Source organism: Panthera uncia (genome assembly GCF_023721935.1).
Source record: "Panthera uncia isolate 11264 chromosome A1 unlocalized genomic scaffold, Puncia_PCG_1.0 HiC_scaffold_17, whole genome shotgun sequence".
In the NCBI taxonomy this organism is placed as follows: Eukaryota; Metazoa; Chordata; class Mammalia; order Carnivora; family Felidae; genus Panthera; species Panthera uncia.
In genome coordinates this window covers 52257353-52281965 of record NW_026057577.1, presented here as the reverse complement: position 1 = coordinate 52281965, position 24613 = coordinate 52257353, and the positions used below count along the sequence as shown (strand labels likewise).

Sequence of the window (24613 nt, the reverse complement as noted above, 5' to 3'; positions counted from 1 at the left end):
TGTCTCAGAATCTGCAAAATGAAGTCAGGAGATTTGCTAGTACCAATGGTGTGCTGGTTATCTTTGTTTCCCCCTATGTATCCAGATGTTTTGCACCTGAGGAGATTCCAACAGAGTGACATAATCAATAACTTATAAGCCATGTCTACAAATGCAAAGTGAAATGTGGAATTGAGATGGTATGGAGGAGGAAAAGATTTTAAAAATGAACCTGAACGATCCACATGAATAATAGATTTACACTTTTGTTCCAGAACCATGGCCCACTGAGATTCGGATTTTGACTCTAAGGGGATAACAAAGGTTGTGGGAGCCCAGGGATACAGACGTCCAGAGTTGCCATTCATACAAGTTGGTTCACTGGTTAACTGCTTAGCTCTCGACCTTGTCAAAACAGATCCTGACTGAGTGAGCTTCATGACACTGATTCTTTACTTGCAATATACGCATTATGTCATAGTGAGATCACCTCCACTCTGTGCAGTGTAGTGGAATGTTACCTTCATATGGCCCTCTCTCTACATCCAACATCTAATGGGATAAAAGCCTGCTAACACAGCATGTAAAGACAGATTTAGTTTTGGCCACTGCACTCCAGACTCCTAGAGGAGTGTGACCAAATGCCCATCAACCAGGTGGACGGTGAGTTTTTCATTTCATAAGTGAGAAAAATCAAAGACTATATGTGCGGAATAGCATGTACTATAGGATTTTCTCCTGGGTCTTCTTTTCGGTACCTTTATCCCTGAACTGTTACACCCAAGCCATACCAACTCAGTAGGCCACATTTAGACTACTTAACACTTTCTCTCTTTAATTTCACCAGTGGCACAGAATCTCTTCCAGGTACTTCTGACCGTTCCCAGAAGTAATCTACTGAAGACTTATGAGCAAAAGTCATCTTTAGCAAGAGCACCCACCGCTCGCCTCTTCCTGGGTCTCGGGTGTTTGTCAGGACATCTTTCACCAGAATCCCGACCCCAGCTCATGGTAATAATTAGTACTCTGTGAAATCCCAAAGTATATTAAAGATGTGTGATAATGAAAAGTTGATCTTCGACCTACTCTTAGAAATGGACAGGGATGAATACACCAGAATACTGAGATCCCCCTTACTTTAAAGGAAAAAGCTCCAAGTAACTCAGTGATGATGGCAGGAAGAGACAGGTTGCTGTTTGATGGATTTGAGTAGGGAGAAAAGACAGAACAAATAATTAAGAGCCTAATTTCTTGTTTGGTTATTTTTTTTTAACATTTATTTTTTGAGAGACATAGAGACACAGAGCACAAGTTGGGGAGGGGCAGAGAGAAGGGGACCCAGAATGTGAAGCAGGCTCTAGGCTCTGAGCTGTCAGCACAGAGCCCAACATGGGGCTCGAACCCACAAACTGTGAGATCATGACCTGAGCCAAAGTCAGACGCTTAACCGACTGAGCCACCCCTAATTCCTTTTTACTTCTTTCCCATACCAATATGATTTTAGTAAATAGCAAACCATTCATTCTGGATTTTTTCCTCTTAATTTAGGAGGAAACCCCTTCCCAAGTGAGACAAAGGCTCATTCTTTTTCTTTCATTAAGGAGCTGAAGATGTTTTTTCATGAAACATCTAGCGTATGCCCACATACACTTGCATCAGAATGCTATCTACAGAGGATCATCCTGTTTTCTCTCTTCTAAAAACACCCTTTCAACACGAGAATTCTCAATATGAGTGAAGGGAATATTCTGTTTCCTCCCTGAAGTCTATCTACAGCTACCTTTGCCTTTTAGCCTGCAACGTGGACCTCTGTTCTCCCTGAATTCCAGAAATGAAAGATGCCTTCAAAAACAAACACCTTTTAAAAATAGTGACTATGGGCGCCCTCTGCTGTCTACTTAAGTTGTTCAGCTGTATATGAGTGATAAGAGCAAAGCATGAAGCTGGGGAGGGATTACACCTTACACAAACATTAAGTATGTATGTGTGTCTATGTGTATATAGCACATGCATATATATGTATGTATGTGTGTATGCATGTATATTTTAACCTTTTTCACTCAGTGGCCCCTTCGAGGTTCTGCTGAAAAGTGCACATATGAGCATGTGCATGCACACATATACACACAGCCACCATTTGGACACACAATACAGAGACAGAATTAAAAACATGAGCTCTGGCATCAGACCACCTGTGCTTGCCCACTCCCTGATATTACATCTATGGTCAAGAACTTAACTTCTCTCAGCTTGTTTCCTCATCGGTGAAATGGGGTTTTCCTGAACGTTAAATGAGATACTGTCTACCAAGTGCTTGGTACAGACAGCCTCGCAATCATTAAGTCTTATTATGTGTTAGCAGGTTTTTTAAATGTTATAAACCCTAGCATACAAAGCATGTTGTTGTGAAATTCCCTGTTACTTCAGCACCAATGTGTCAAAGAAATGGCTCTGCTAATCTAAATTGGAAATGACATTTCCTCTGCTCTCCATAGTTTTAAAGAGGATGATAAGCCCGATGGCCCCAAAGCCTCATGTGGAGTTGCTTGATCTCTCCTGGCTTCTCAGTGAGCAGCATTCCTATTGAATTATCTGTGGACGTGCACGTAGCCATCATGGCACTGGCTACAATCAGAACATACTCTTTCAACTGATACTAATTCAGTAATTCCCAGCCATGAAAGTGAAGGAAGGCCTCCTTAATCCCCTTGAACCTTAATGGTTATATAATGTGCCCCACCGGAGTGCAATGGGGTCCATCAGGAGGCTCTGCTGCTGAGCTGCCAGGCATGTCCCTTGGATTCGTGGATTTAAAATCAATTCAAGTTGTAGGGCAGTCACTTTGTGGAGGTTCTGTCTTCCTTTGTGATGTCACTTGTAATTGGACGGGATGATCTTGCTGACTGGCAACAAGGGAGATCTGTGGAATGTGTGACGTGGTGCTGCTGGGCTCTTCTGGGTGAGGAGGTTGGCCTGACTTGGGATAGGAAAAAGGAATCAGCAAAGATGAAGGATGTGAACATCACTAATCAGGCAATGCATTTCCCAGGCAGGCCTGCAGGTGACAGACCACGATTCCTCGATGTCTTCCAGGTGGGCTCAGGAGCTGCTGGTGCATTTTCCTCTCAGAGCCTAATCAAATGAGGTCTTCTATCCCAGACACCCGGCTTTGGAGTATTTCAGCTGTCGGGCACTGATTAGCGGCCAAATGTGGGGTTCTTTTCTTTCTGCTGGGCCTTCTTTTCCAGACCCCACCTTTTTTTTTTTTTTTTATTAAATTTTTTTTTTTTTTAACGTTTATTTATTTTTGGGACAGAGAGAGACAGAGCATGAACGGGGGAGGGGCAGAGAGAGAGGGAGACACAGAATCAGAAGCAGGCTCCAGGCTCTGAGCCATCAGCCCAGAGCCCGACGCGGGGCTCGAACTCACGGGCCGTGAGATCGTGACCTGAGCTGAAGTCGGACGCTCAACCGACTGAGCCACCCAGGCGCCCCTCCAGACCCCACCTTTAATCACTGTGGTAAATATGCCCCTGAGGCTCGTGGAGGTCACAGTCCCAGAAGATCAACTCAGTAAGGTACGTAAGTGGGTAGAATGTGCAGTTCAGCAAGGTTCTGAACTCTTCCATTAGCAGCTGGGAAAACTCGAGTAAAACTCTTGTACCCTCCCCCTATTCCCTTTTCTCCCCAAATCACTTCTGTCTCAGATTAGCTGAGAGCCTGGAAATACTGGAGGGAAAACCCCATGCAGTGAAACGAAGATAAAGGGCTCTGGTCAGTGTGTTAATGCACACTAGTCACCTACACCCCCTTCTTGGGCATTCTACTTCTCTAGGTCTCGGCTGTCTTATGTAAAACTAAGAAAGAGCAACCAGTTTATGAGAAAGTTGTGAAATACTCAAAACATAGCATGGGAGGCCATACACATTAACTAAAACATGCCAATTAATTCACCCTTTCAAAAAATATAAAGGCCACATTATAGTATCATAGTATAGGAATATGCTACACAGGCACTTTGGGGTCATAAAACACAGGTAGGATAGTTTGTCCTTCAGGAGACACTAGATGTACTGTACTTGGAAAAATTTCTCTAACAGCACAAGGTAATGCACTTTACATGTCAAAATGAACAACACAATTGGTGCTATGAAAGACCAGAAAAGGTCCTCTCTTACTGTGTATGTGCACGTATTTTCACAACGCATGCCACTTATTATCTATTCCACAGAGTGAAGTAAGTATCACCCTGGCCTTACCCCAACTGTAACAATGTGGTCACCTGCAGGGTTACTCACTTAATGTCTGTTCCTCTTGGAGAATGCCAAGTTCATGAAAACAGAGGGCATTTTTTAATCCCCTTGTTTTGACACATTAACAACAACAAAAATTTCAATCAGAATTACACCAATATCAAGTTTTGCTCAAGATATTTAAGCGGTTTTTTTTTAGCGTTCATTTATTTTTGAAAGAAACAGAGTGCGTGCAAGTGGGGGAGTGGCAGAGAGAGCAAGAAAGGAGACAGACTCTGAAGCAGGCCCGGAGCAGTCAGCCCAACGCCGGATGCAGGCCCGAACCCACAAACTGTGAGATCATGACCTGAGCCGAAGTTGGAAGGTCAACCGAGTCACCCACGTGCCCCACTCAAGATATTTTTGAGGTAATGCTGTTCAAGCCAACTTAATTCCTCGATTCATTGTTTATGCAGTACAAACCATTTCCTTTTAAAAACTCTCTTTTACTTTTCTGAAATATTTCCACTGGGGGGTTAATTCACAATGATTTGGCTCACCGCACATTTTTAAATGCATAATGTATGTCAAATTTGTAGATAGAAATGTTATTAAATACATTTAAATCTTGGGTTTCTGTTGTCAAGCTCTGTGTTATTCTGCCATATGCTGCCTTAGTTTACATGGATATTTATACATATGTGTATACGTATCTATTTGTGTGTGTATGTATAATTTGAAAAAACTAAATACATTTTTCATTGATCTTAAATCATAATGACCTGGGATTCCTAATTCATTGACTCCAGTGGAGAGGGTGTGAGGTGGAGGTGGGTCAACATTAGAGTAAGGGTCCTCAGGAGGCACATGGCAGTCAATACACACCTCAGCAGATACTTGCTCAGGAGTCCAGGGACAAGGCCCCATTGCCTGCTCTTCCCTCCTTGTCACAGCAGAGACCAGAAGAACGGAGATGGTAACTGAAGCCCAAGTCTCCCCTGCACATAAGAAAACATAAGCTTCCTAAAAAAAATAGTGGTTTAAACTACAGTACCCAGACTAGCAACAGAGAATTTATTAGAAATTTATTAGAAATACACATTCTCGGACTCTGCTCCAGATCTGTGGAATCAAAAACTCTGAGATGGGTCCCAGGATTCTGGGTTTGAATAAACTCTCCAGGTATCTCTGATGCTTGCTGAAGTCTGAGAACCACTGCCTATACCCAGCTGTCATTTTGTCTATGAAAAAGAGTGAAAGGAAGCTATGCAGAAAGATCAAACATTTACCTAAAGGAAAAAAAAAATCAAAGCTCAAAATATCCTTTAAGCAAGATCAAGTCTTCCATGAATTCCTCTGGGGTTCTAAACAGAGAGTACAGAGCGCGTAAGAAATTTGTTTGCTTGTGGGGCACCTGGGTGGCTCAGTCTGATCTCGTGGTCTGTTGAGTTTGAGCCCTGCACTGGGCTCTGTGCTGACAGCTCAGAGCCTGGAGCCTGCTTCGGATTCTGTGTCTCCCTCTCTCTCTCTGCACCTCCCCTGCTCACACTCTGCCTCTCTCTCTCAGAAACAAATAAACGTTAAAAAAAAAAAAAAAGAAAAAGAAAAGAAATTTGTTTGCTTGCAAAGAAATAGAGAAACCTCCAATTCTGCCTACCTAAATTATAGCAGATAAATCTTTACCTCCCCATTATAATTTCTCAGTAATAATCATTAGGAATTGGTTCAATTTTGTATTAACTTCTTAGATTGCTGTCAAAAAAATATCAGCCTGAATTGCTTAGGATTGGTCTATTTCACTACTGAGTATTCTTTGGGAAGATTTTGATCACTCTGTAAGGAGTACTGTCTGTAGGAGCAATGAACAAATGACTAGACCAAAAGGTCCTTAAGTTCAACATGGCAGGGTAAAAATGTTCTGCTTTGGGAAATGGAGATGATGTGTTCTTCCTGTGGCATCTTAGGAGCCTTTCATAGTGCTTTGTCCAGTGTAAGCTGCTCAATATTGACTTTGTGAATGAGTGAATGGAGAATCCATAAGGGCTCTCCATCTTGAGAACATCTTATGGAAGAGGTGACGTGAGGTGGATCTTGAATAGGCAGAAAAGGATGGATAAAGTGGGAGGGCATTTTAGGTTGGAGGAGAAAAGGATACAAAATAGGCTGAGCAAAAGCCTGGGGTCAGGCCTAAATGTGGAGTGTCTGGGACTGAGTGGAAGTCACTGGAGAGAAAAATCTGTTCACAGGGGGATATGATGACAACCAACATCATTACACAGCATAAATGAGTTTGTGAGTTGAGGAGTCCTCATCCTCTGATATGATCCCTACTGTGCTCTGGGCAAACAGCAGAGAACAAGATAGACATGAAACCTAAATGTGGTGAAGGATGGAGAACAATGGCAGCAGCATGGTACACGTGTTGTTAAGTGAGGCACAGGGGCACGGAAGCAGTTCACCTAACCTGAACTTGAGGTAGGTGGATAGACAGAGAAAGCCTTTCCAGATGAAAAAATATCTAAGTTATGGCCTGAAAAATGAGTGGGAGGGAAGAAGGAGTGTGGAGTAGCAAGGGATAGGGCTGGCTGGGCAAACCGCGGCCAGATTACGAACGGCCTTCTAAACCATGTTGAAGAGACAGAGCTTTATCCAGAGGGATGTGAAGAGCCCTCAGCAGGTTCTAAATTGAAAAGGACAAATTTGTTTTAGAAACCTCGTGGGCTATAGTAGAGAAGATAGGTGAAAGACACAGGACTAATGATGGTAACTTTAATTAGACAAGCAGCAATGGGAAAGAAGTTTAAAGAGCTTGCTGGAAAAAAAGTCTCTGGTAGTTTAAAACATGTGTTCCCTCGACATTGCCATCACTGAAAGCTGGAATGAATGTGCCCTCGCCTTGAATGTGGATGAGCTTGTGATTTGAGTGGAAGTGCTGCCACAGGACTTCTGAAACCAGGTGGTAAAAGGTGACAACAGCTTCTGCCTGGTCCTCTTGGCACACTCCCTAGTACTCGGCCACTTTGCTGTCAGGGAGCCTCAGCTGAGGACCTAGCGTCAACTGCCACAAACATTAAGTGAAGAAACCTTTGAGGTGACTCTAATCCCAGCCGCCAACAACTGATAACCACCTGAGACCCAGAGTAAGAGCAGCCTGCCTGAGCCAGTCAATTCTAATGATAATGAGAAAATGATTGGTGTTTCAAGCCACTAAATTCTAGTGGCTTAGAGACACAGCAAGACATAACCAGAACACTACCCGATAACACCTAGTGAAGGAGGGATCTTTTCCTCTCCTCACACTGTGCTGTATCCACCAGGATGACATCTGGACTCTGAAGCAAGAGACATTTATAATAAATGAAACAATCTACAAAGGCACATAACAGGGTTGGGGAATAAGATGTTCTGTCCAAATATTCTCATTAACAGAGTAAGTGTATGCTTTAGGCAAATTATCGATTGCAAGAAAACATCATTTTTCAAGGAAATTATGAAACTTTAAAGAATGAAATGCTCATGATCCACTAAGCAAACTTTCCCCTTGATGGGGTTTTAGCCTTCAGAATCATCTATTATTTTGGGGTAAACATAAGGCTCATTAGTTCATGCTGTACTGCTGCCTCTCAGCATCACTTCTGGGAACAGATCGAATCGCCCAGTTTCTGCAGTCAGCAGAGCCACCATAGCCACCAGCTGTTCAGAGCAACAGAGCTTAGGAAGGTCATGGCTGCTATTTACTGCCTTTTTTTTTTTTTTGGTAATGAATGGTTGTTAGCTATTCACACAGGGCATAAAAGGCATTTTAGTGCTCTTTGTGAAAGTCAGACAAGATAAAAGGTAAGTTGGGGGACAGGAAGCATGCCCTATTATTCCCTAAGACTGAAGGTAGAGAAATCCAAACAGGAGGCATAAAAAATACAATTAAGATTCTATGAAGGCCCAGAGTTTTCTTTAAAAGGGGTAAGGCCTCACCAAGCTTAAGCAAAAGAAATTCTTCGGGTTTTCTTTACAGAAGGAAGAACACATTTGTTTATATAATTCTTCAACTAGGTACCCACATTCTGAGTGCTACTGACAGAAATGACAATACTTAACGTCCACTCAGCACTTGCTCGGTGCCAGCCACTGTTCGGCTTGCTTTACATTGATCACCTCATTCCACTCTCACATCAGGCCTAGGAGGTCGGTATGATTAGCTCATTTAACAAACAAGGAAACTGCAGTGAGCCCATGGCCACACAGTGAGTCGCCACACTGTGAGTCATGGGAGCCCTCCTTTAGTATTTGAACTCTGAAGAGACATGTGCTCTAGTGGGAAGGGTATCAGACCAGGGATCGGGATTTTCATCTCAGCTCCACCTGCAACTAATTATACCAATTTGGACAAGTCATTTCTTTCACCTGAAAGACGAGGGAGTTAAATTAGGAGATTCAGAAGATTCCTCCTACTCTAAAATTGCTGATTCTATGCACACTTCTTGCCTCTGAATAACAATCAGCTAAAAGCAAACCTTACTTTTTAAAAAAATTTTTTAATGTTTGTTTATTTTGAGAGAGAGAGAGAGAGAGCGAGAGCGAGCATGCACGTGCACACAAGCAGGGGAGGGGCAGAGAGAGAAGGAGACACAGAATCTGAAGCAGGCTCCAGGCTCTGAGTTGTCAGCAGAGCCTGATGCAGGGCTCCAACTCACCAACTATGAGATCATAACCTGAGCTGAAGGCGGACACTTAACCGACTGAGCCACCCAGGCATCCCCAAACCTCGCTTTTTGAAGCAGCACTGAAGAAAGAGTGTACAGAACTCTAGGAAGATGGGTGAAAGGTGCAAACATCACGTGGGCCTTGAGAAACAAAAGGCACAACTCACCGGTGCTGTGTTTCAAACTACTGTGTGACCGATCAGAATGAGGAAACTTTAACCTGCTGTCAGGACACATTTACTTTTACAAAAAAATAAAGCATTCCAAGAGAAAAGAGAAGATCATCAATAAGATGAAATGTAGGACCAAATATTTAAAAAACAAACAAAAAATACAGAGAGCATATGTGTTTTTACTGGCATTTATTTTGAAAAGCAATTGGCCTGCCTATGACCACAGTAATAACCATTTAAATTTTGGTTAACTTATCACTTCTGAGAGCTAAGTCCTGGGTTAGTTTGTGCTACTGACAAAACAAAACATAACTTCAAGGTATCTTCTCAGGAATCTTTTATTTCTCTCATTTTTGAGAAAATGTGACCCTAATGAAACTTAAATGAAAATTTCAAGTCAATATGCAGATTCACAAGCATCTTATTTAGGGTCACAGACAGATGATGACAGAAACAGTGAGAACATCCTGAGCCATTGCTCACAGTAGCAAAATAGGGTTCCAGACCTCCTGAATTCAGCAAGAGTATAGTCTGCAAGTAACTACTCCCCCCAAAATTTACTGGAGTTGACCACTTATGGCAATTTCCTTCCCATTAGTGCTTACTTGGTTCTACGCTGGTACCGGCAGTTGGACTGGAGACCACAGTCATGTTCCTTCAAGGATCCTTAGAACTTTATACAGAGGAAGTGTCCTTTCTGAGGGAGCGGAGCTTTCTGCTGGACTCGATTTAGATCTTCACGGTGGCACAACATTAACTTCTCAGATCAGCATGACAGTTCGAAATCAACGCAGAAATTTAAGGAGACCAAGTGTTTGTTAACATAGCATCCACTGGAGTACAATGCCTGATTTCTTAGGAAGCCATTAACTCACTGGGAGGCCCCTTCCAGCTCAGACCCATGAGTGACTTGAGCATAGGGTTATTCAGCCCACAGAGACTGGTTGAGAGGCTGGAAGGTCCGATGGCTGACTGTCCTCTTACTTAATAGTACCATGTGGGATTTTCTGTCCCCAGGGGTGTGGCAGAGGAGAGTATCCAAAGTGCAAGTGGTGACCTGGCCATTAATGTGGAGTTTCCCATAGATCTCATCAAATTTGGCCAGAAGGGCGGGTACATCCTTCACTTTTTTCCTTGCTTTGACCAGCTGGAAAAAGCCAAAGAGCAGATCATTATCTCTATGCAAGATTTCTTCCTTATTCTTCTGATTCTCCAAGAAGCGGAGGTCCAAATGCACTAAAACGTATAGTGTATACCTATAATGGTGAAAACCAAGGTACCGGGCCACATAGAAGTATGAATGACTACATGGGATTCTATAAGCTATACAAAAAATTCACAATTAGTACTTGAAAATCATTCCTGGTATCGAATAAAGCAATCCCAATCAAAATCACACCAGCGTTCTTCTTGAAGCTAGAACAAGCAATCCTAAAATTTGTATGGAACCACAAAAGACCCTGAATAGCCAAAGTAATTTTGAAGAAGAAGACCAAAGCAGGAGGCATCACAATCCCAGACTTTAGCCTCTATTACAAAGCTGTAATCATCAAGACAGCATGGTATTGGCACAAAAACAGACACATAGACCAATGGAATGGAATAGAATAGAAACCCCAGAATTAGACCCACAAAGGTATGGCCAACTCATCTTTGACAAAGCAGGAAAGAATACCCAATGGAAAAAAGACAGTCTCTTTAACAAATGGTGCCGGGAGAACTGGACAGCAACATGCAGAAGGTTGAAACTAGACCACTTTCTTACACCACTCACCAAAATAAACTCAAAATGGATAAAGGACCTGAATGTGAGACAGGAAACCATCAAAACTCTAGAGGAGAAAGCAGGAAAAAACCTCTCTAACCTCAGCCGCAGCAATTTCTTACTCGACACATCCCCAAAGGCAAGGGAATTAAAAGCAAAAAGGAACTACTGGGACCTCATGAAGATAAAAAGCTTCTGCACTGCAAAGGAAACAATCAACAAAACTATAAGGCAACCTACGGAATGGGAAAAGATATTTGCCAATGACATATCGGACAAAGGGCTAGTGTCCAAAATCTATAAAGAACTCACCAAACTCCACACCCGAAAAACAAATAATCCAGTGAAGAAATGGGCAGAAAACATGAATAGACACTTCTCTAAAGAAGCCATCCAGATGGCCAACAGGCACATGAAAAGATGCTCAATGTCGCTCCTCATCAGGGAAATACAAATCAAAACCACACTCAGATACCACATCACGCCAGTCAGAGTGGCTAAAATGAACAAATCAGGAGACTATAGATGCTGGAGGGGATGTGGAGAAATGGGAACCCTCTTGCACTGTTGGTGGGAATGCAAACTGGTGCAGCTGCTCTGGAAAACAGTGTGAAGGTTCCTCAAAAAATTACAAATAGATCTACCCTATGATCCAGCAATAGCACTGCTAGGAATTTACCCAAGGGATACAGGAGTGCTGAGGCATAGGGGCACTTGTACCCCAATGTTTATAGCAGCACTTTCAACAATAGCCAAATTATGGAAAGAGCCTAAATGTCCATCAACGGATGAATGGATAAATTGTGGTTTATATACACAATGGAATACCACGTGGCAATGAGAAAGAATGAAATATGGCCTTTTGTAGCAATGTGGACGGAACTGGAGAGTGTGATGCTAAGTACAATAAGCCATACAGAGACAGACAGATACCGTATGTTTTCACTCTTATGTGGATCTTGAGAAACTTAACACAAGACCAAGGGGGGAGGGGAAGGGGAAAAAAAAAAGGTTAGAGAGGGAGGGAGCCAAACCATAAGAGACTCTTAAAAACTGAGAAGAAACTGAGGGTTGATGGGGGTGGGAGGGAGGAGAGGGTGGGTGATGGCTATTGAGGAGGGCACCTGTTGGGATGAGCACTGGGTGTTGTATGGAAACCAATGTGACAATAAATTTCATATTAAAAAAAAAAAGGGTGTTTATGTGGTACATACTATACAATGAAACATACTAGGAAAAGGAGTCAAACAGCAATGGAACAAGTTTGCCAAGTTTAACAATCAGAGCAGGAGGCACGGCCAAATATACAGGGTTTTATACATGATTAAGTTTTCTGGAATGTATTCTAGAAGCTGTCAGAAGGTCCAAATTAGGACAGGATCTGATTTAGGTTTAAACATCTGCAGATAATGTTTAAACGTGTAGAGAAAGGGAGGGTGGAGACTAATCCAGAGGCCAATACCACAGTCCACATGAGAGAGGATCACAGTCTAGACTGGAAAACATAGACACAACATGCTGAAGTAGACATCTATCAAGTATATCTGGGGAGTTAAACTGAAAGGATTTATTGAGGAAGAGGTCAAGGAAAGGGAGGAATCAAAGACATCTTCCTAATTTGGGCTTTAGTAACTTGGTGATGGGTGAGGTAATTAATGGAGATGGGCAAGATGGGAGGAACAGATTTGGAAGCATAAAAACATCAAGAGTTCTGGTTGAGATGCCTGTGAAAGTTCTAAGTGGGTAAGTCAAGAGGTTGTTGGATATACACAAATATGAGACATGGAGATGTCTAAACCAAAGGTATAAACATTGGACTCACAAGTGTAAGAATGGCATTTAATTCTACAAAAATGGGTGAGCTCTAAATAACAATGTAAAGCTACTTTTGAACAAAATCAATAGTTGACTTCGTTCAATCCTTATTTATGATACAATCCAACAACGCACCTTATAAAATTTACGTGTGATCAAGGTCCCTAAGAAATCCTCTGGTCACCTTCTAGATAGATCATAACCCTATCTGCTGCCAACATACCTTCCTTTCAAACAAGGGCTCCCAGGAACCTTCAGGTAAGAAGTTTCAGCAATGTATGTTATTCTTAAGAAGAATGAATAGCTTGTTTAGTCCCTGCCCCATGTTGAAGGTGAGGTGACCTAATGGGCAGCATATGGTTTCCGAAAGCAGCCAAGCAAACATGCCAAGCTGGAGATAACTTTGCTCTAATTGCATATACTGCATCAATTCTCTCCCATCACTACACAAATACCAAATGGTGTCACAGGGACCATTCTACAACTTAAGCAGAAAAGAGATTTTACTCCATTGTTAGGTTTGTTTCAAAAAAGAAATCAGTGAACAAACAGTGAATGTTTGGAGAGATTTTAGTCATAGTAATTAAAAAAAAAACAACCCAACAATTCTTTTCAACATTCCTTTGGTGGTAGGTATAACCTTATCTCCACACACGAGGCATCTTTTTTTTTTTTTTTTTAACGTTTATTTATTTTTGAGACAGAGAGAGACAGAGCATGAACAGGGGAGGGGCAGAGAGAGAGGGAGACACAGAATCAGAAGCAGTCTCCAGGCTCTGAGCTGTCAGCACAGAGCCCGACGCGGGGCTCGAACTCACGGACCGCGAGATCATGACCTGAGCTGAAGTCGGATGCTTAACCGACTGAACCACCCAGGCACCCCTAGTTTATTCATTTTTGAGAGACAGAGACAGAGCGTGAGTGGGGGAGGGGTAGAGAGAGAGAGAGAGAGAGAGAGAGAGACACACAGAATCGGAAGCAGGCTACGAGCTGCCAGCACAGAGCCTGACACAGGGCTCGAACTCACAAACCACAAGATCATGACCTGAGCCGAAGTCGGACGCTTAACCGACCGAGCCACCCAGGCGCCCCATACGATATAATATGGGGCTGTTAATAGCTGTTGGTATCAACACTACCCAGAGCACTTGTAAGATGCAGGTTTTATAATGGAGGACTCTGCATACAGTCTTACAAGTGTTATTTAGAGCTGTTCAAAGGCTACTGGAGTTAGAGCGTTTATTTATAATTTCTCAACGGCAGTTCCCCATGCAGCCTCACAACAGCCAGGAACGCACTCAGCTAGAGGGGGAGCTTTTGAAATAAGTCAATCTTACAGACTTTGGGGAAAAAAATCAGTATTTCTCAATGTGGTGTTTGTTTGGATGCTTCAGTCATATAATGGGGACAACATATTGATAAACCAGATCTAAGTAGAGTGATAAGCATTAGTGCTGTTGGGGAAACTGAAGTTGTGTCAGTAATGGATGCACATGCACAAACTGTGCACTTTAAAACAGGTTTACATTTCCAGTTACCCTACTTTCCTAAAACATACTCCAAAAGGGTTTGGGTGGATCACAACTTCCACAGCGCTAAGGAATCCAAACAGAAGCTTTAAATTAATCATATCCAGTTAGTTTCCTGACAAGCTCCCTTTGCCAGCAGGTAGAAGCCTTTGGGTGCAAGTCCAAAAAAGGGATAGGGCTGGGAGGGCAACAGAGTGTCAGAGGGGGAGAAAGGAGCCTGCTGCCCTCTCCCGCCAACCAGCAGGCACCAGTACCGTCAGAAGGCAAGGGAAGAAAGCAGGGAGGGCGAACCAATCAAACAGGCCTCTTCATTAGTCAAAACAATACCAATATCATTAGTAACAAACTCATCACTGCCAGTCATTTACGATTTCCTTACAGTTTTTTTCCCTTTAGCTACTGATGGACAAATTACTAAATTTCAAAGGACTTACAGTAGCTCCTCTTTGTGTGCTTCAGCCATCAGTGTGAGACATGGGTTCCTTTGTTTCCTTCTGCTTTCAATTTTTTGAAACTGCTTATCATTTCTATTTAATTTTGTTTTATAGTTTTGCAAAAACATTTATACAGTTCCATTAGTTGGTCTACTCAGTACCTAAAACCAAAGTTCTGATTATAGAAGCATTAATACGGCTAAATTTCTGGCAAGTCTAGCACCCCTCCCTGCTCTCGTCTCACAGGGTTTTCCCAGTTATTCTTGTTAGTTTGTTCTTCCTACTAAACTTTAACCACACAAACAAAACTAATGGCACTTTTATTAGGTTACATTATCACAATAAGTTGGGAAGAATTGACTTTATGGGGTTGAGTCCTCCTATCTCAACACACAGTGTATCTTTTTATTTGTGTAAGTGGGGACACTTTTTTTTTTTTTTTTAATTTTTAAGATGAGAGCTACTGTAGCTTATTCCTGATGGGAATGATCCCCAGGGACGGGGATGTTCATGATGCTCAAAAGAGGGTAAAATATCTTCTGAACTGATGTCCTGCAGTGGGTCTGAGGGATGGGCTCTAGGGCTCAGTGGGGAAGCCTGCTCCAGAGAGGTGCATTCAATTGCCATGGCTTCAGGAGGGAAGATGAGCAGGCGGGACAGGAGGTGGTTGGTGAGGCAGCAGTTCTCTCCTCATTGTTCTTACTTCCGCCATGAACCAGGGCGCAGGGGTCAGGGAGTGGGCAGAAGGTACGGAGGGCTTGAGGAAAAAGGGGACCCAGGACGCAGGAAAACACTGTGGGGGGTGGGGAAATAATGTAAGAGGACCAAGTTTTCCTAGAATTTCAGAGGATACTTCCTGTTGGAAGAAAAAAAACCTTTGCACCCAAAAAGAAATCTTTTAACAGGAAAAAGAGAGATGTTGCCATACTTGACGCTCTTTAAGGTGGCGGCCTGTAGAATGAAGACAATAAGTGGATACTCTAATGTATGTCCTTTCACCTTTAAATCATTTCTGCAGCAATCTCATACTCACCACTTCTTCTGAGAACTCCTGTCTTTTCACAAATTTTGATAAATTTCCGTCTGCAGCATCCTTTAATATCTTTATCAGGGTTTTCAACATATTTGACTGGATATGAATCAAAATCTGAATACAAAGAACAAACAAGCAAAAACAAGACTGAGCCAGCGCTCAACAATGATGTATGAACCCTACGTTTATAGGCATCTACCTGCTTTCATGCTATTACCTAATTCATTCTCTTGCACAAATTCAAAGAATGCTTCGAATATATGTCTATCAGCCAGAACTTGGGTTTCCAACAGCTAATTAAAACACCTCAACTTCAAAACTTACCTAAAGATAGAAACGGAGAAAATACAGATTTTGGAGTCTGGCATATTTGGGCTGGACTCCTGGCATGGGCAATTATGAGCTATGTAACTCTGGCCATCTATTTAAGCTCTTCCAACTTTTGCATTTATAAAATTAGTAAAATAGGTTTACATCTCACATTTGGAATTACTATGAATATTGAATAAAATACCAGCACACAGCAGGTACTCAAACATTACTATCAGTTTCTTCCTATTTCTTCCAGATTTGGAGCAGAGGACTATGAGACTATCTCCTAAGATCGACTGTGGGGTGAAATATACCTTTACCTTTCCTTCCTTCCTTCCTTCCTTCCTTCCTTCCTTCCCTCCCTCCCTCTCTCCCTCCCTCCCTCCCTCCCTCCCTTCCTTCCTAGAAATTGCAGGCTAATCAGTTGCAGGTATCAAGAGGAAGCTGGTTCAAGTACTCCTATTTACACTGTGGCTATTAAGGAACTTCTAAAACTGGGTACTGTACTTGGCTTTTAAGATGGTACCACTAACTACCTTCCATCAGATAGACATATTTAACCCAAGGAAAAAAACACATTCCCCCCTTCGCTCCACCCATTACCAACATTCACTAGTACAATTTGAAAAACACAGAAAAGGTTAAAGAAAATAAAAGGGCGTCTGTGTGGTTCAGCAGGTTGAGCATCCAACTTCGGCTCAGGTCATGATCTCACAGTTTGTGGGTTCGAGCCCTGCGTTGGGCTCTGTGCCTACAGCTCAGAGCCTAGAGCCTGGAGCCTGCTTTGGATTCTGGGTCTCCCTGTCTTTCTGCCCCTCCCCTGCTGGTGCTCTCTCTCTCTCAAAAATAAATAAAAACATTGAAAAAGAAAAGAAAATCAGAATGACTCAGAACTCCCCAACTAATGTTATCCACTGTTTACAATTTCATGTATTATCTTCCAAATGTATTAATTTTCCCCCAGATCTGATTCTTTCTGTCAACTATTATACAGTGAATATTTTCTCATTAAGAAATTATAGAATACCTCATGTTTAATGATGAATGCGTATATGATAATTTGTTAATTTAAGCAATACCACTCTTCAATATATTAATAAACTCAACATATTGATAAATGCATACATTAAAAAAAAAAACAAAACCTTGTTAATATCTAGGACTTGACTCCCAGAAGTGAAATTATAAAGTCAAAGAATATAAACATTTTAAAGGCTCTTGATCCTTTGGAAAAGAGTTTTTCTGGAAGAGATATTTCTTTTCATATAGCAAACCAGCTTAGTTCTTTCTACAGACCATTATAACAATTTAAGTTTGTTTAGCAGTTGATCGGGATGAGGGGCTAACTTTGGTCCCAAAGAACAGAATGAAATGATTCCAAGTAGGCTAAATCCAAAGAACCCAATCTAAGTTCAGTGTTGTAAAGCACAGGCCAAGTCATGAGCACACTTTTCACTGGGAGGCAACACTCTACAGACTTCTCACATTCAAGCAGAAGAAGTACTACCTGCCTTTATTCCAGACTATCTTTTCAAGGATATTCATAGAACCCACAGCCTGGAAAGACCGACATGGTGCCTCATGTAGAGAAAAGGGCAGGCATGCTTACTGCCATTTTGAGAGATCTGGGTTCTCCTGTATGTGTAAGAGGCATATAGACCTCGGGTTGCCATGTGGGAACTGGGTTCAAGAAACTGATGCAAAAATGCTAATGTTGTGGCTACTACTGTTGCTCTGATTTAAGGAAATGTCCTTCACCTCTCAGTGCCTTGTGAACTCTACCAGCATCCATGAAACTATGGAAGGTTTACTCATTAGCTTAAAAGTAGGGTAAAGTCTCTGACTCTCAATAGTACTTCAAGCTCTTACATTAATAATAACCAATTCTGATTGGGTTGGCAATTGTCTGTCCTATTGAGGGCAAGGAGAAATTGACCTTGTTAGGTGTTAGGTCTCTAGTGCCTTGCACCTAGTAGACCTTCGCCAATAAGGAATGAGAAGGAGAACAGAGGTCCCCTAGCAATTTACACAGATAAACCTCCTGGAGCTCCATGCTAGGATCTATTAATGATGTGCTCCTGGAAGATTTCAACTCTTCTTAAGTCTTCCCAATTTCCCTCCCTGCCTCCAGCAACTATCTATGATTCAGAAGGGATTTCAAGAGTAGAGTTCAATACCTCAAAATAGACTGATGAAGGACAATATAGATGAGGCAGTTACTGATAAAAGACAAAGAGAGAATTTAAAGCTAGAATTGGTCTCAAACTGAAACCTCAGGGTACAGTTAAGGAAAACTAGATCAAGGTACACCACAATGCTTCAATCTTACAGATTTCAAACCAAAGACTAAGAAAATTAGCAAGGAATAGGGCGAATTTAGGTAAGAAAAACTACTCCAAGAACTACAGAAGGACACCTCCTGCCCCTCTGGTTTTCTGAAACATCAAAAAATGTTCACAAGTCATTGGGTGCCTTTGACCAAAATAAAGGACCAGAAGCCCTGAACATGCAGAAATTAGCATTTTGTCTTTGTCTTTTAAGTTAGCTATATTTGAAGTAGAATATCATAATGCAATAGAGACTGCTAGTTTTCTAAACAATATCTGTCCTCCCCTTCTTTTTTGATTAACAGAACTCCCTAACTTCAACTGATGCTGTCATGTACAGAATTCTAAGACTATATTTCTCAGGTTTCTTTGCTACTACTACGTATGGTTACAGGATTCAGTTCTGGCCAATAACATGTAAGTACAACTGGCTGGGTGAGACATTTGGGAAAGCATCCTCAAAAGGGTCCAGTGTCTTTCTCCTCCATTCTTCCTCTATCTCGCTGGAAAAGACGTAATAGATAAAAATCATATGCTTACAATGGTGGTATGGAAACACAGAAAGAGGCTGGGTCCCTGATGTTATCATAAAATGTCACACCAGACCTAGACTGACCATCTACATGGTTTTTATACATGGAAGAAAAACAAAGCTTCTCAGTTGTACAGACTCCTTTTTTTCCCCTCAAGTCTACATTGCTCTTAACCAAAATGCAATTCTTAAGTTCCAAAATCTTAAGGGATTTATGAGAAAGAGTCCTATCTCCTTGCCTACCCATGCAGCCTAGGAGGCTTCCTAGCATGGACTGTAACTTTAGGGGGACCTTAGTGACTGCAGAAAGGGGCATTAAAACATTTATCTGGGGGAGCCTGGGTGGCTCAGTCAGTTAAGCATCCAACTTCGGCTCAGGTCACGATCTCATGGTTCGTGGGTTTGAGCCCCACATCGGGCTGTGTGCTGACAGCTCAGAGCCTGGAGCCTGTTTCAGATTCTGTGTCTCCCTCTCTCTCTGCCCCTCCCCCACTCGTGCTCTGTCTCCCTGTGTCTCAAAAATAAGCAAACATTTTAAAAAAACCCAAAAACCGAAAAACATCTATCTGTGTTGGGGAACCTGAGTGGCTCAGTCAGTTGAGCGTCTGACTCTTGATTTCAGCTTGGGTCATGATCTCATGGTTGGTGGGATCAAGCCCCGGCCTGGACTCTGCACTGACAGCATGGAGCCTGCTTGGAATTCTCTCCTCTCTCTGCCCCTTCCCTATTCACATAAGCACACATGCACATGCTCTTTCTCAAAAATAAATAAATATTAAAAAAAAAAACATTTTTCTGTGTTAACAAATAATGGTAAAAGTAGCAAAACTAACCAATTGTCAATTCCCCTGCAAGGTAATTGAATTCCAAAATGGGTATCCACTTGGAGACATGCCTTATTTCTAGAGACATGATTGGAATTCAAATAGCATCAGTGGAAAGCTATCCCATGTTGGTCTCAGCTCTTTCAAACATTATTTAGAAGTGGAGATTAATCTTTTGATATAGATTAACATTGCTAAAGAGGGGGCTACAGTTCTTTTGAAATTGATGAGTTTGAATTCAGACAGCAGAGCCAACATGCATGTGCCTCCATGAGATCATCTGCGAAATCAATTCAGTATGTAGCAAGTATTAGCTGGGAAAATGGAAAATCAGGCCCTCTGGGTCATATTGGCAGCAAAAGCAATTTTGATGAAAAGAAAATTAAGTTGAGGGGGAAAAATTAGGTAAGTTCAAATTCCAACTGGCAGCAGGAAAAGATTTTAGTAGAAGACATTAATTTCTAAAGTAGATCAGGAAAAAAAAAAAAAACTTCATTTATTTCTGCTAATACTGACTGAACTGACTTTCTACCGCAGCCTATTTGTCAGGTTTCCATTTCTTAATAATTAACAAATTGCCCTTAGGGATTCCAAGTAGATGACTCAGCCTTAGAGAAGCTAGGGCCCATTAAATCAGTTTTTAAAAGCCTGCTCTAATAACAGAGATCTGAATCTGAAAGATTATTAAACCTGAGAATGGCAACCATCTTTTTTCAATATCCCTAAGGAAGCCAAAACAGGTTTACCCTGAAATATAAGAAACTGGGTTGGACATTTGGAAGAAGTTCCTGAGTGAGCACTTTTAAACAATAAACAATAAAATGGTCTTTAAGTGTCTGAACAATGTATACTTCTGTGACCCAGTTCATGGAGGGACAATTCATATTCAAGATGAGTTCAAGGTTCCTTATATAGTGTTTGCCCAAAACATACCCATTCCACCAAGTTTATCGGCTGCGCTTCTTTCCCAGCTCTCAGAGAAAAGAAGCTAGTCCTGCTGTCCTGGCTGGTGGGCGCATTCCCCACCATGCTCTGGGCTCTGGATTTCTCCTCCTACTGTGAGTGGACAGCTTCACTCTCAGGCTATGTTTTATTTCCACCAAAGCACTTTCTCAGATGAAAAAAACAATTATCACTAGATTCTCATAATAAATGTGACAGCCAAGGAGTGCAAGAGATGAAGCCTCTCAACACAAGAACATGGAGCATGTGCACTACCAGCAACTTGGCTTTTTGACATCCAATCCTATTCCTTTTCATCATTCAGGAGGATCAGCTAATCCCAATCCTGAATAAAAAGATACAACCCTTATCTCTGCAGGTCTGGAGTGGTGGGGAAACCCTAAGCTCTGTAATCAAACAGATGTGTTTGTGTTACAGCCTGACTCTGTACATAATTAGCTTCAAGAACTTGGGTAATTTATTTACCCTTTGAATCTCCATTTTCCACATGTGTGATATGGGGAAATATTGTTCCTACATTGTATAAAACGAACCAATGAGTATTAAGTACCTAGCGTGGTACCTTAGCTCAATTAAATGAAAACTGTGCTGATCTGTATCTCTTCAATTTCTCACCACCAATCCTTACTGATCCTCCCAAGCTCATTTCAACTCTAGGAAAAGCTACCAATGATCCACACAACACTCCTCTTTCCTACCTGATACTATGAACACTTGGAATCCTAGCAATTCTACTTCTGTCCAATCCTGAAAGGAGTTCATCTGCAGGCCATTCCCTCTCTCAGAAGCAATTATGTACTTGGATACCTAGAGTCATCAAAACCCAGTAGCCAGCAGAGAAGGCACAACACACACAGCACCTGCTGGAAGAGTAGGCTTCCTCCCGTTTGGCTTACTGATACTATTGGCTCAAATGACCTGAACTTCTGGACTCTGGACCTTTGCCACCTTGACTTCCCAGATCTCATGCCTGTGAGCTTTTCAGGCTGACCCATCTGCTCTGACCTGCAGTTTCTGCATAGGCACCCAGTCTTGGGACAGAGGCTGTCTGCAGCAGGCTGTGACGGGCAGGGTTATCAGTCCTCTTAGATTTCTATACACTGGTGCTATTTCTTCCCTGTCTTTTTCTGGGGATTCCTCTGCCTCATCGCTGCTGTCTTATTAAACTCACTTCTTGGTCCTCTTCACTTTTTTGTGGCATTTGTCAGTTCATATCAGACCCACTGCTGGTCTTATATAGATGAGCTCTTAACTAACAGCTATGATATTCACCCCCATCTAGGTTCCTGCCCTTTAAAAACTACAAGATCTTTTTTTGGATATTTTCCTAGTATTTAGTCTCTTCCCTCCCAAAACCATGCTTTTTTTCAGTTTCTCTATTATCACTGTATCCATCTTTCTCATTCCCTGGCCATCTTTCCCTCACACGAAAGGACTTTGAAAAGTCAATGTGAGGTCAAATATAAGGTATTCTTATCTCAGATTTTTTGGCAACCTTATTCTCCAAACTTTACCAGAAAGGCTCATCTAGTCCTTCTCTCTCTCTTTTTTTTCTTATGTTTATTTTTAAGAGAGAGAGAAAAAACAAGTGGGAGAGGGACAGAGAGACATGGAGACACAGAATCTGAAGCAGGCTCCAGGTCTGAGCTGTCAGCACAGAGTCCAATGAGGGGCTTGAACTTACGAACCATGAGATTCCGACCTGAGCCAAAATTGGACGCTAACCCACTGAGCCACCCAAACAGCCCTAGTCCTTTCTTGAAAGTCATCTGGGCCCTGGTCTGGGGGTGACATTTGAGGATAATCACTATGGAAGAACAGAAAACCATGGAACCTTGGAGTTATGCCTAATTCCTACTCACTGGGTTCTAGGATTTGTTAAATATAAATATTCCTCTTTATGTAACACACTTCATTTCAAACAAATGTTTCTGGTATTAGCAAGCATTCACTGAACACTGATTACATGCCAGGTACTGTGTTATCTACCTTATATGCATTATTCTTTCAATTTTCACAATGACAGGATGGTAATATTTCTATTACTATTGCTGTTTCAGATAAAAGGAAAATGGAGACCATAGAGGTTAAATAAGTTGCCTAAGGACTTAAGGCTAGTAAGAAGTGGTTACAACTAAAAGTTTGCAGGGGTGCCTGGGTGGCTCAGTCAGTTTAGCATCCAACTCTCGATTTCGGCTAAGGTCATGATCTCATGACTCGTGGTTGGACTTTGTGCTGACAGCGCAGAGCCTGCGTGGGATTCCCTCTGTCTCTCCCTGCTCTCTCTGCACCACATCCCCCTCAAAATAAGTAAATAAATAAAAAATATTTTAAAAAGTTTATATTCTTTTAATGGGAACCCTCAGCAAAACTAATCTCCTAACAAAGAATGCCCTTTAACCCTCATCCCTTCAATCCCATGGTCCTGTCCTCCTTCAGACACTGCTCAACAATTCTCTTTTCACTGAGACCTGCTCAGTTTGCTCCTACTGGCCAGCACTTCACTCCCCAGGCTGCAACACTGCCCTGGCTGTGACCCTTTGTCCTAGTTCATACCACACTGGCATTAACACATTTCTGTTCTTTTGACAATGTTTTCCTCATCTTGACCTTGTGATGTTTCAGGAGACTAAGTTCTTGAAAGTTACGGGCTTTCTTTTCAACTCCCCATAACACAAGTATACTCAGCATACAAGCAGGGCCTCAGCAGGGGTTAGCTGAATGGGGTGTATGGGGTCTTTAATGACAAGAGTCTCGTTATCTTTTTAATTGCACCAGTAAGGCATAGATGACTCATTGCTCACTGGGACAGATGGGTCATGGCAGGCTGGCAACACAAGAATGAAAACAACTAACATTTGTTGAGTTCTTACCATGTCAAGCACTATTTTATGCACCATAGGTATACTAACTCCCTGGGTTAGGTACCATAAACAGGATGCAATTAGCACAAAGATTATTCTCAAGTCTCAGTCAAGACAAAGTTAAGAGTCTATCTCCTTCCTTTCGGTAGCCACAGTTTTCTGTAGTCATGTGTTATACCTGCAGCATTTAGCTACATCTTGTATCTGAGCATATCTACATTTCTCACCCGTTTATAAACTCCTGGAAGCACAGCCGATTGACTCCTGTTAGAGGGGCTATAATGTAACTTTAACACAGAGCTCAATAAATCACTGAATTGAATCAAGATCTTAGGAGATCAAAATTCCTTATACACAGATTTAAAAAATCTAGACATCATCTTACTACCTTTCAAGCCTTACTTTAAACAAAGAAGTCACTTACATTTAAATTAGTGCAGATAATGCTTTCTGGCTTCATGATTTGAGAAAAAATTGATATAGCTTTCGCCACCTGGTTCTAGAAGAAAGAAAACCAAGTTATACTTCAAATCATATGAACATTACTCTGCTGTCATAAACACTTTTTAAAGACAGCAGGATATTCCTATTCATGGTGCCCCAGGGGTTTTGAAGTCCACAAAGAAAAAGTTTTTTTGGTAATCAAAAATGACCATTCTGGGGCGCCTGGGTGGCTCAGTTGGTTAAGCACCTGAATCTTGTTCAGGTCATGATCTCATGGTTCATGAATCCAAGCCCTGAGATGGGCTCTGTGCTGATAGTGCAGAGCCTGCTTGGGATTCCTCTCTCTGCCCCTCCCCCACTCATGTGCTCACACGCTCTCTAAATAAATAAATAAATAAATAAATAAATAAATAAATAAATGTTTGCAGGAAAAACAATGAACTTTCTACAAAATATTTCCTACATTTGCATATTACTAAATTTTAAAAATAGTTTCCAAAATACTTTATTTTTATTGAAGTATAATCAACACACAGTGTTACATTAGTTTTAGGTGTACAACATAGTGACTCAACAAGTCTATACAATAAATTGTGCTCTCCACAAGTGTAGCTGTCATCTGTCACCATACAACGCTATTACAAGGCTATCGACTATACTCCTTATGGTGTCTTTCATCCTGTGACC

The 24613-nt window shown here is 41.7% G+C and overlaps 2 protein-coding genes across 5 annotated transcripts in view; one reads left to right on the top strand and one right to left on the bottom strand.

Annotated features, from left to right (window-relative positions):
• The window catches only part of PTCD2 (pentatricopeptide repeat domain 2), a 115825-nt gene that overhangs the window by 72932 nt on the left and 18280 nt on the right, over window positions 1-24613 (bottom strand). For 2 of the 3 annotated variants that reach the window (XM_049649613.1, XM_049649612.1), the window contains exons 6-8: window positions 23907-23981; window positions 15661-15774; window positions 9405-10231 (exon numbers count right to left, since the gene is read on the bottom strand). In XM_049649613.1, the coding sequence (XP_049505570.1) occupies window positions 10007-10231; window positions 15661-15774; window positions 23907-23981 (414 nt within the window). In that variant the 3' untranslated portion in view covers window positions 9405-10006. Of the gene's footprint in view, window positions 1-9404; window positions 10232-15660; window positions 15775-23906; window positions 23982-24613 lie in introns of those variants that run through there. The other variant, XM_049649611.1, reaches the window with a different exon arrangement.
• MRPS27 (mitochondrial ribosomal protein S27) overlaps window positions 476-24613 on the top strand; it is a 130092-nt gene continuing 105954 nt past the window's right edge. For both annotated transcript variants that reach the window (XM_049649608.1, XM_049649609.1), the window contains exons 1-3: window positions 476-642; window positions 827-990; window positions 18605-18716. The gene's annotated coding sequence lies outside the window, so the exon portion shown is untranslated. The remainder of the gene's footprint in view (window positions 643-826; window positions 991-18604; window positions 18717-24613) is intronic.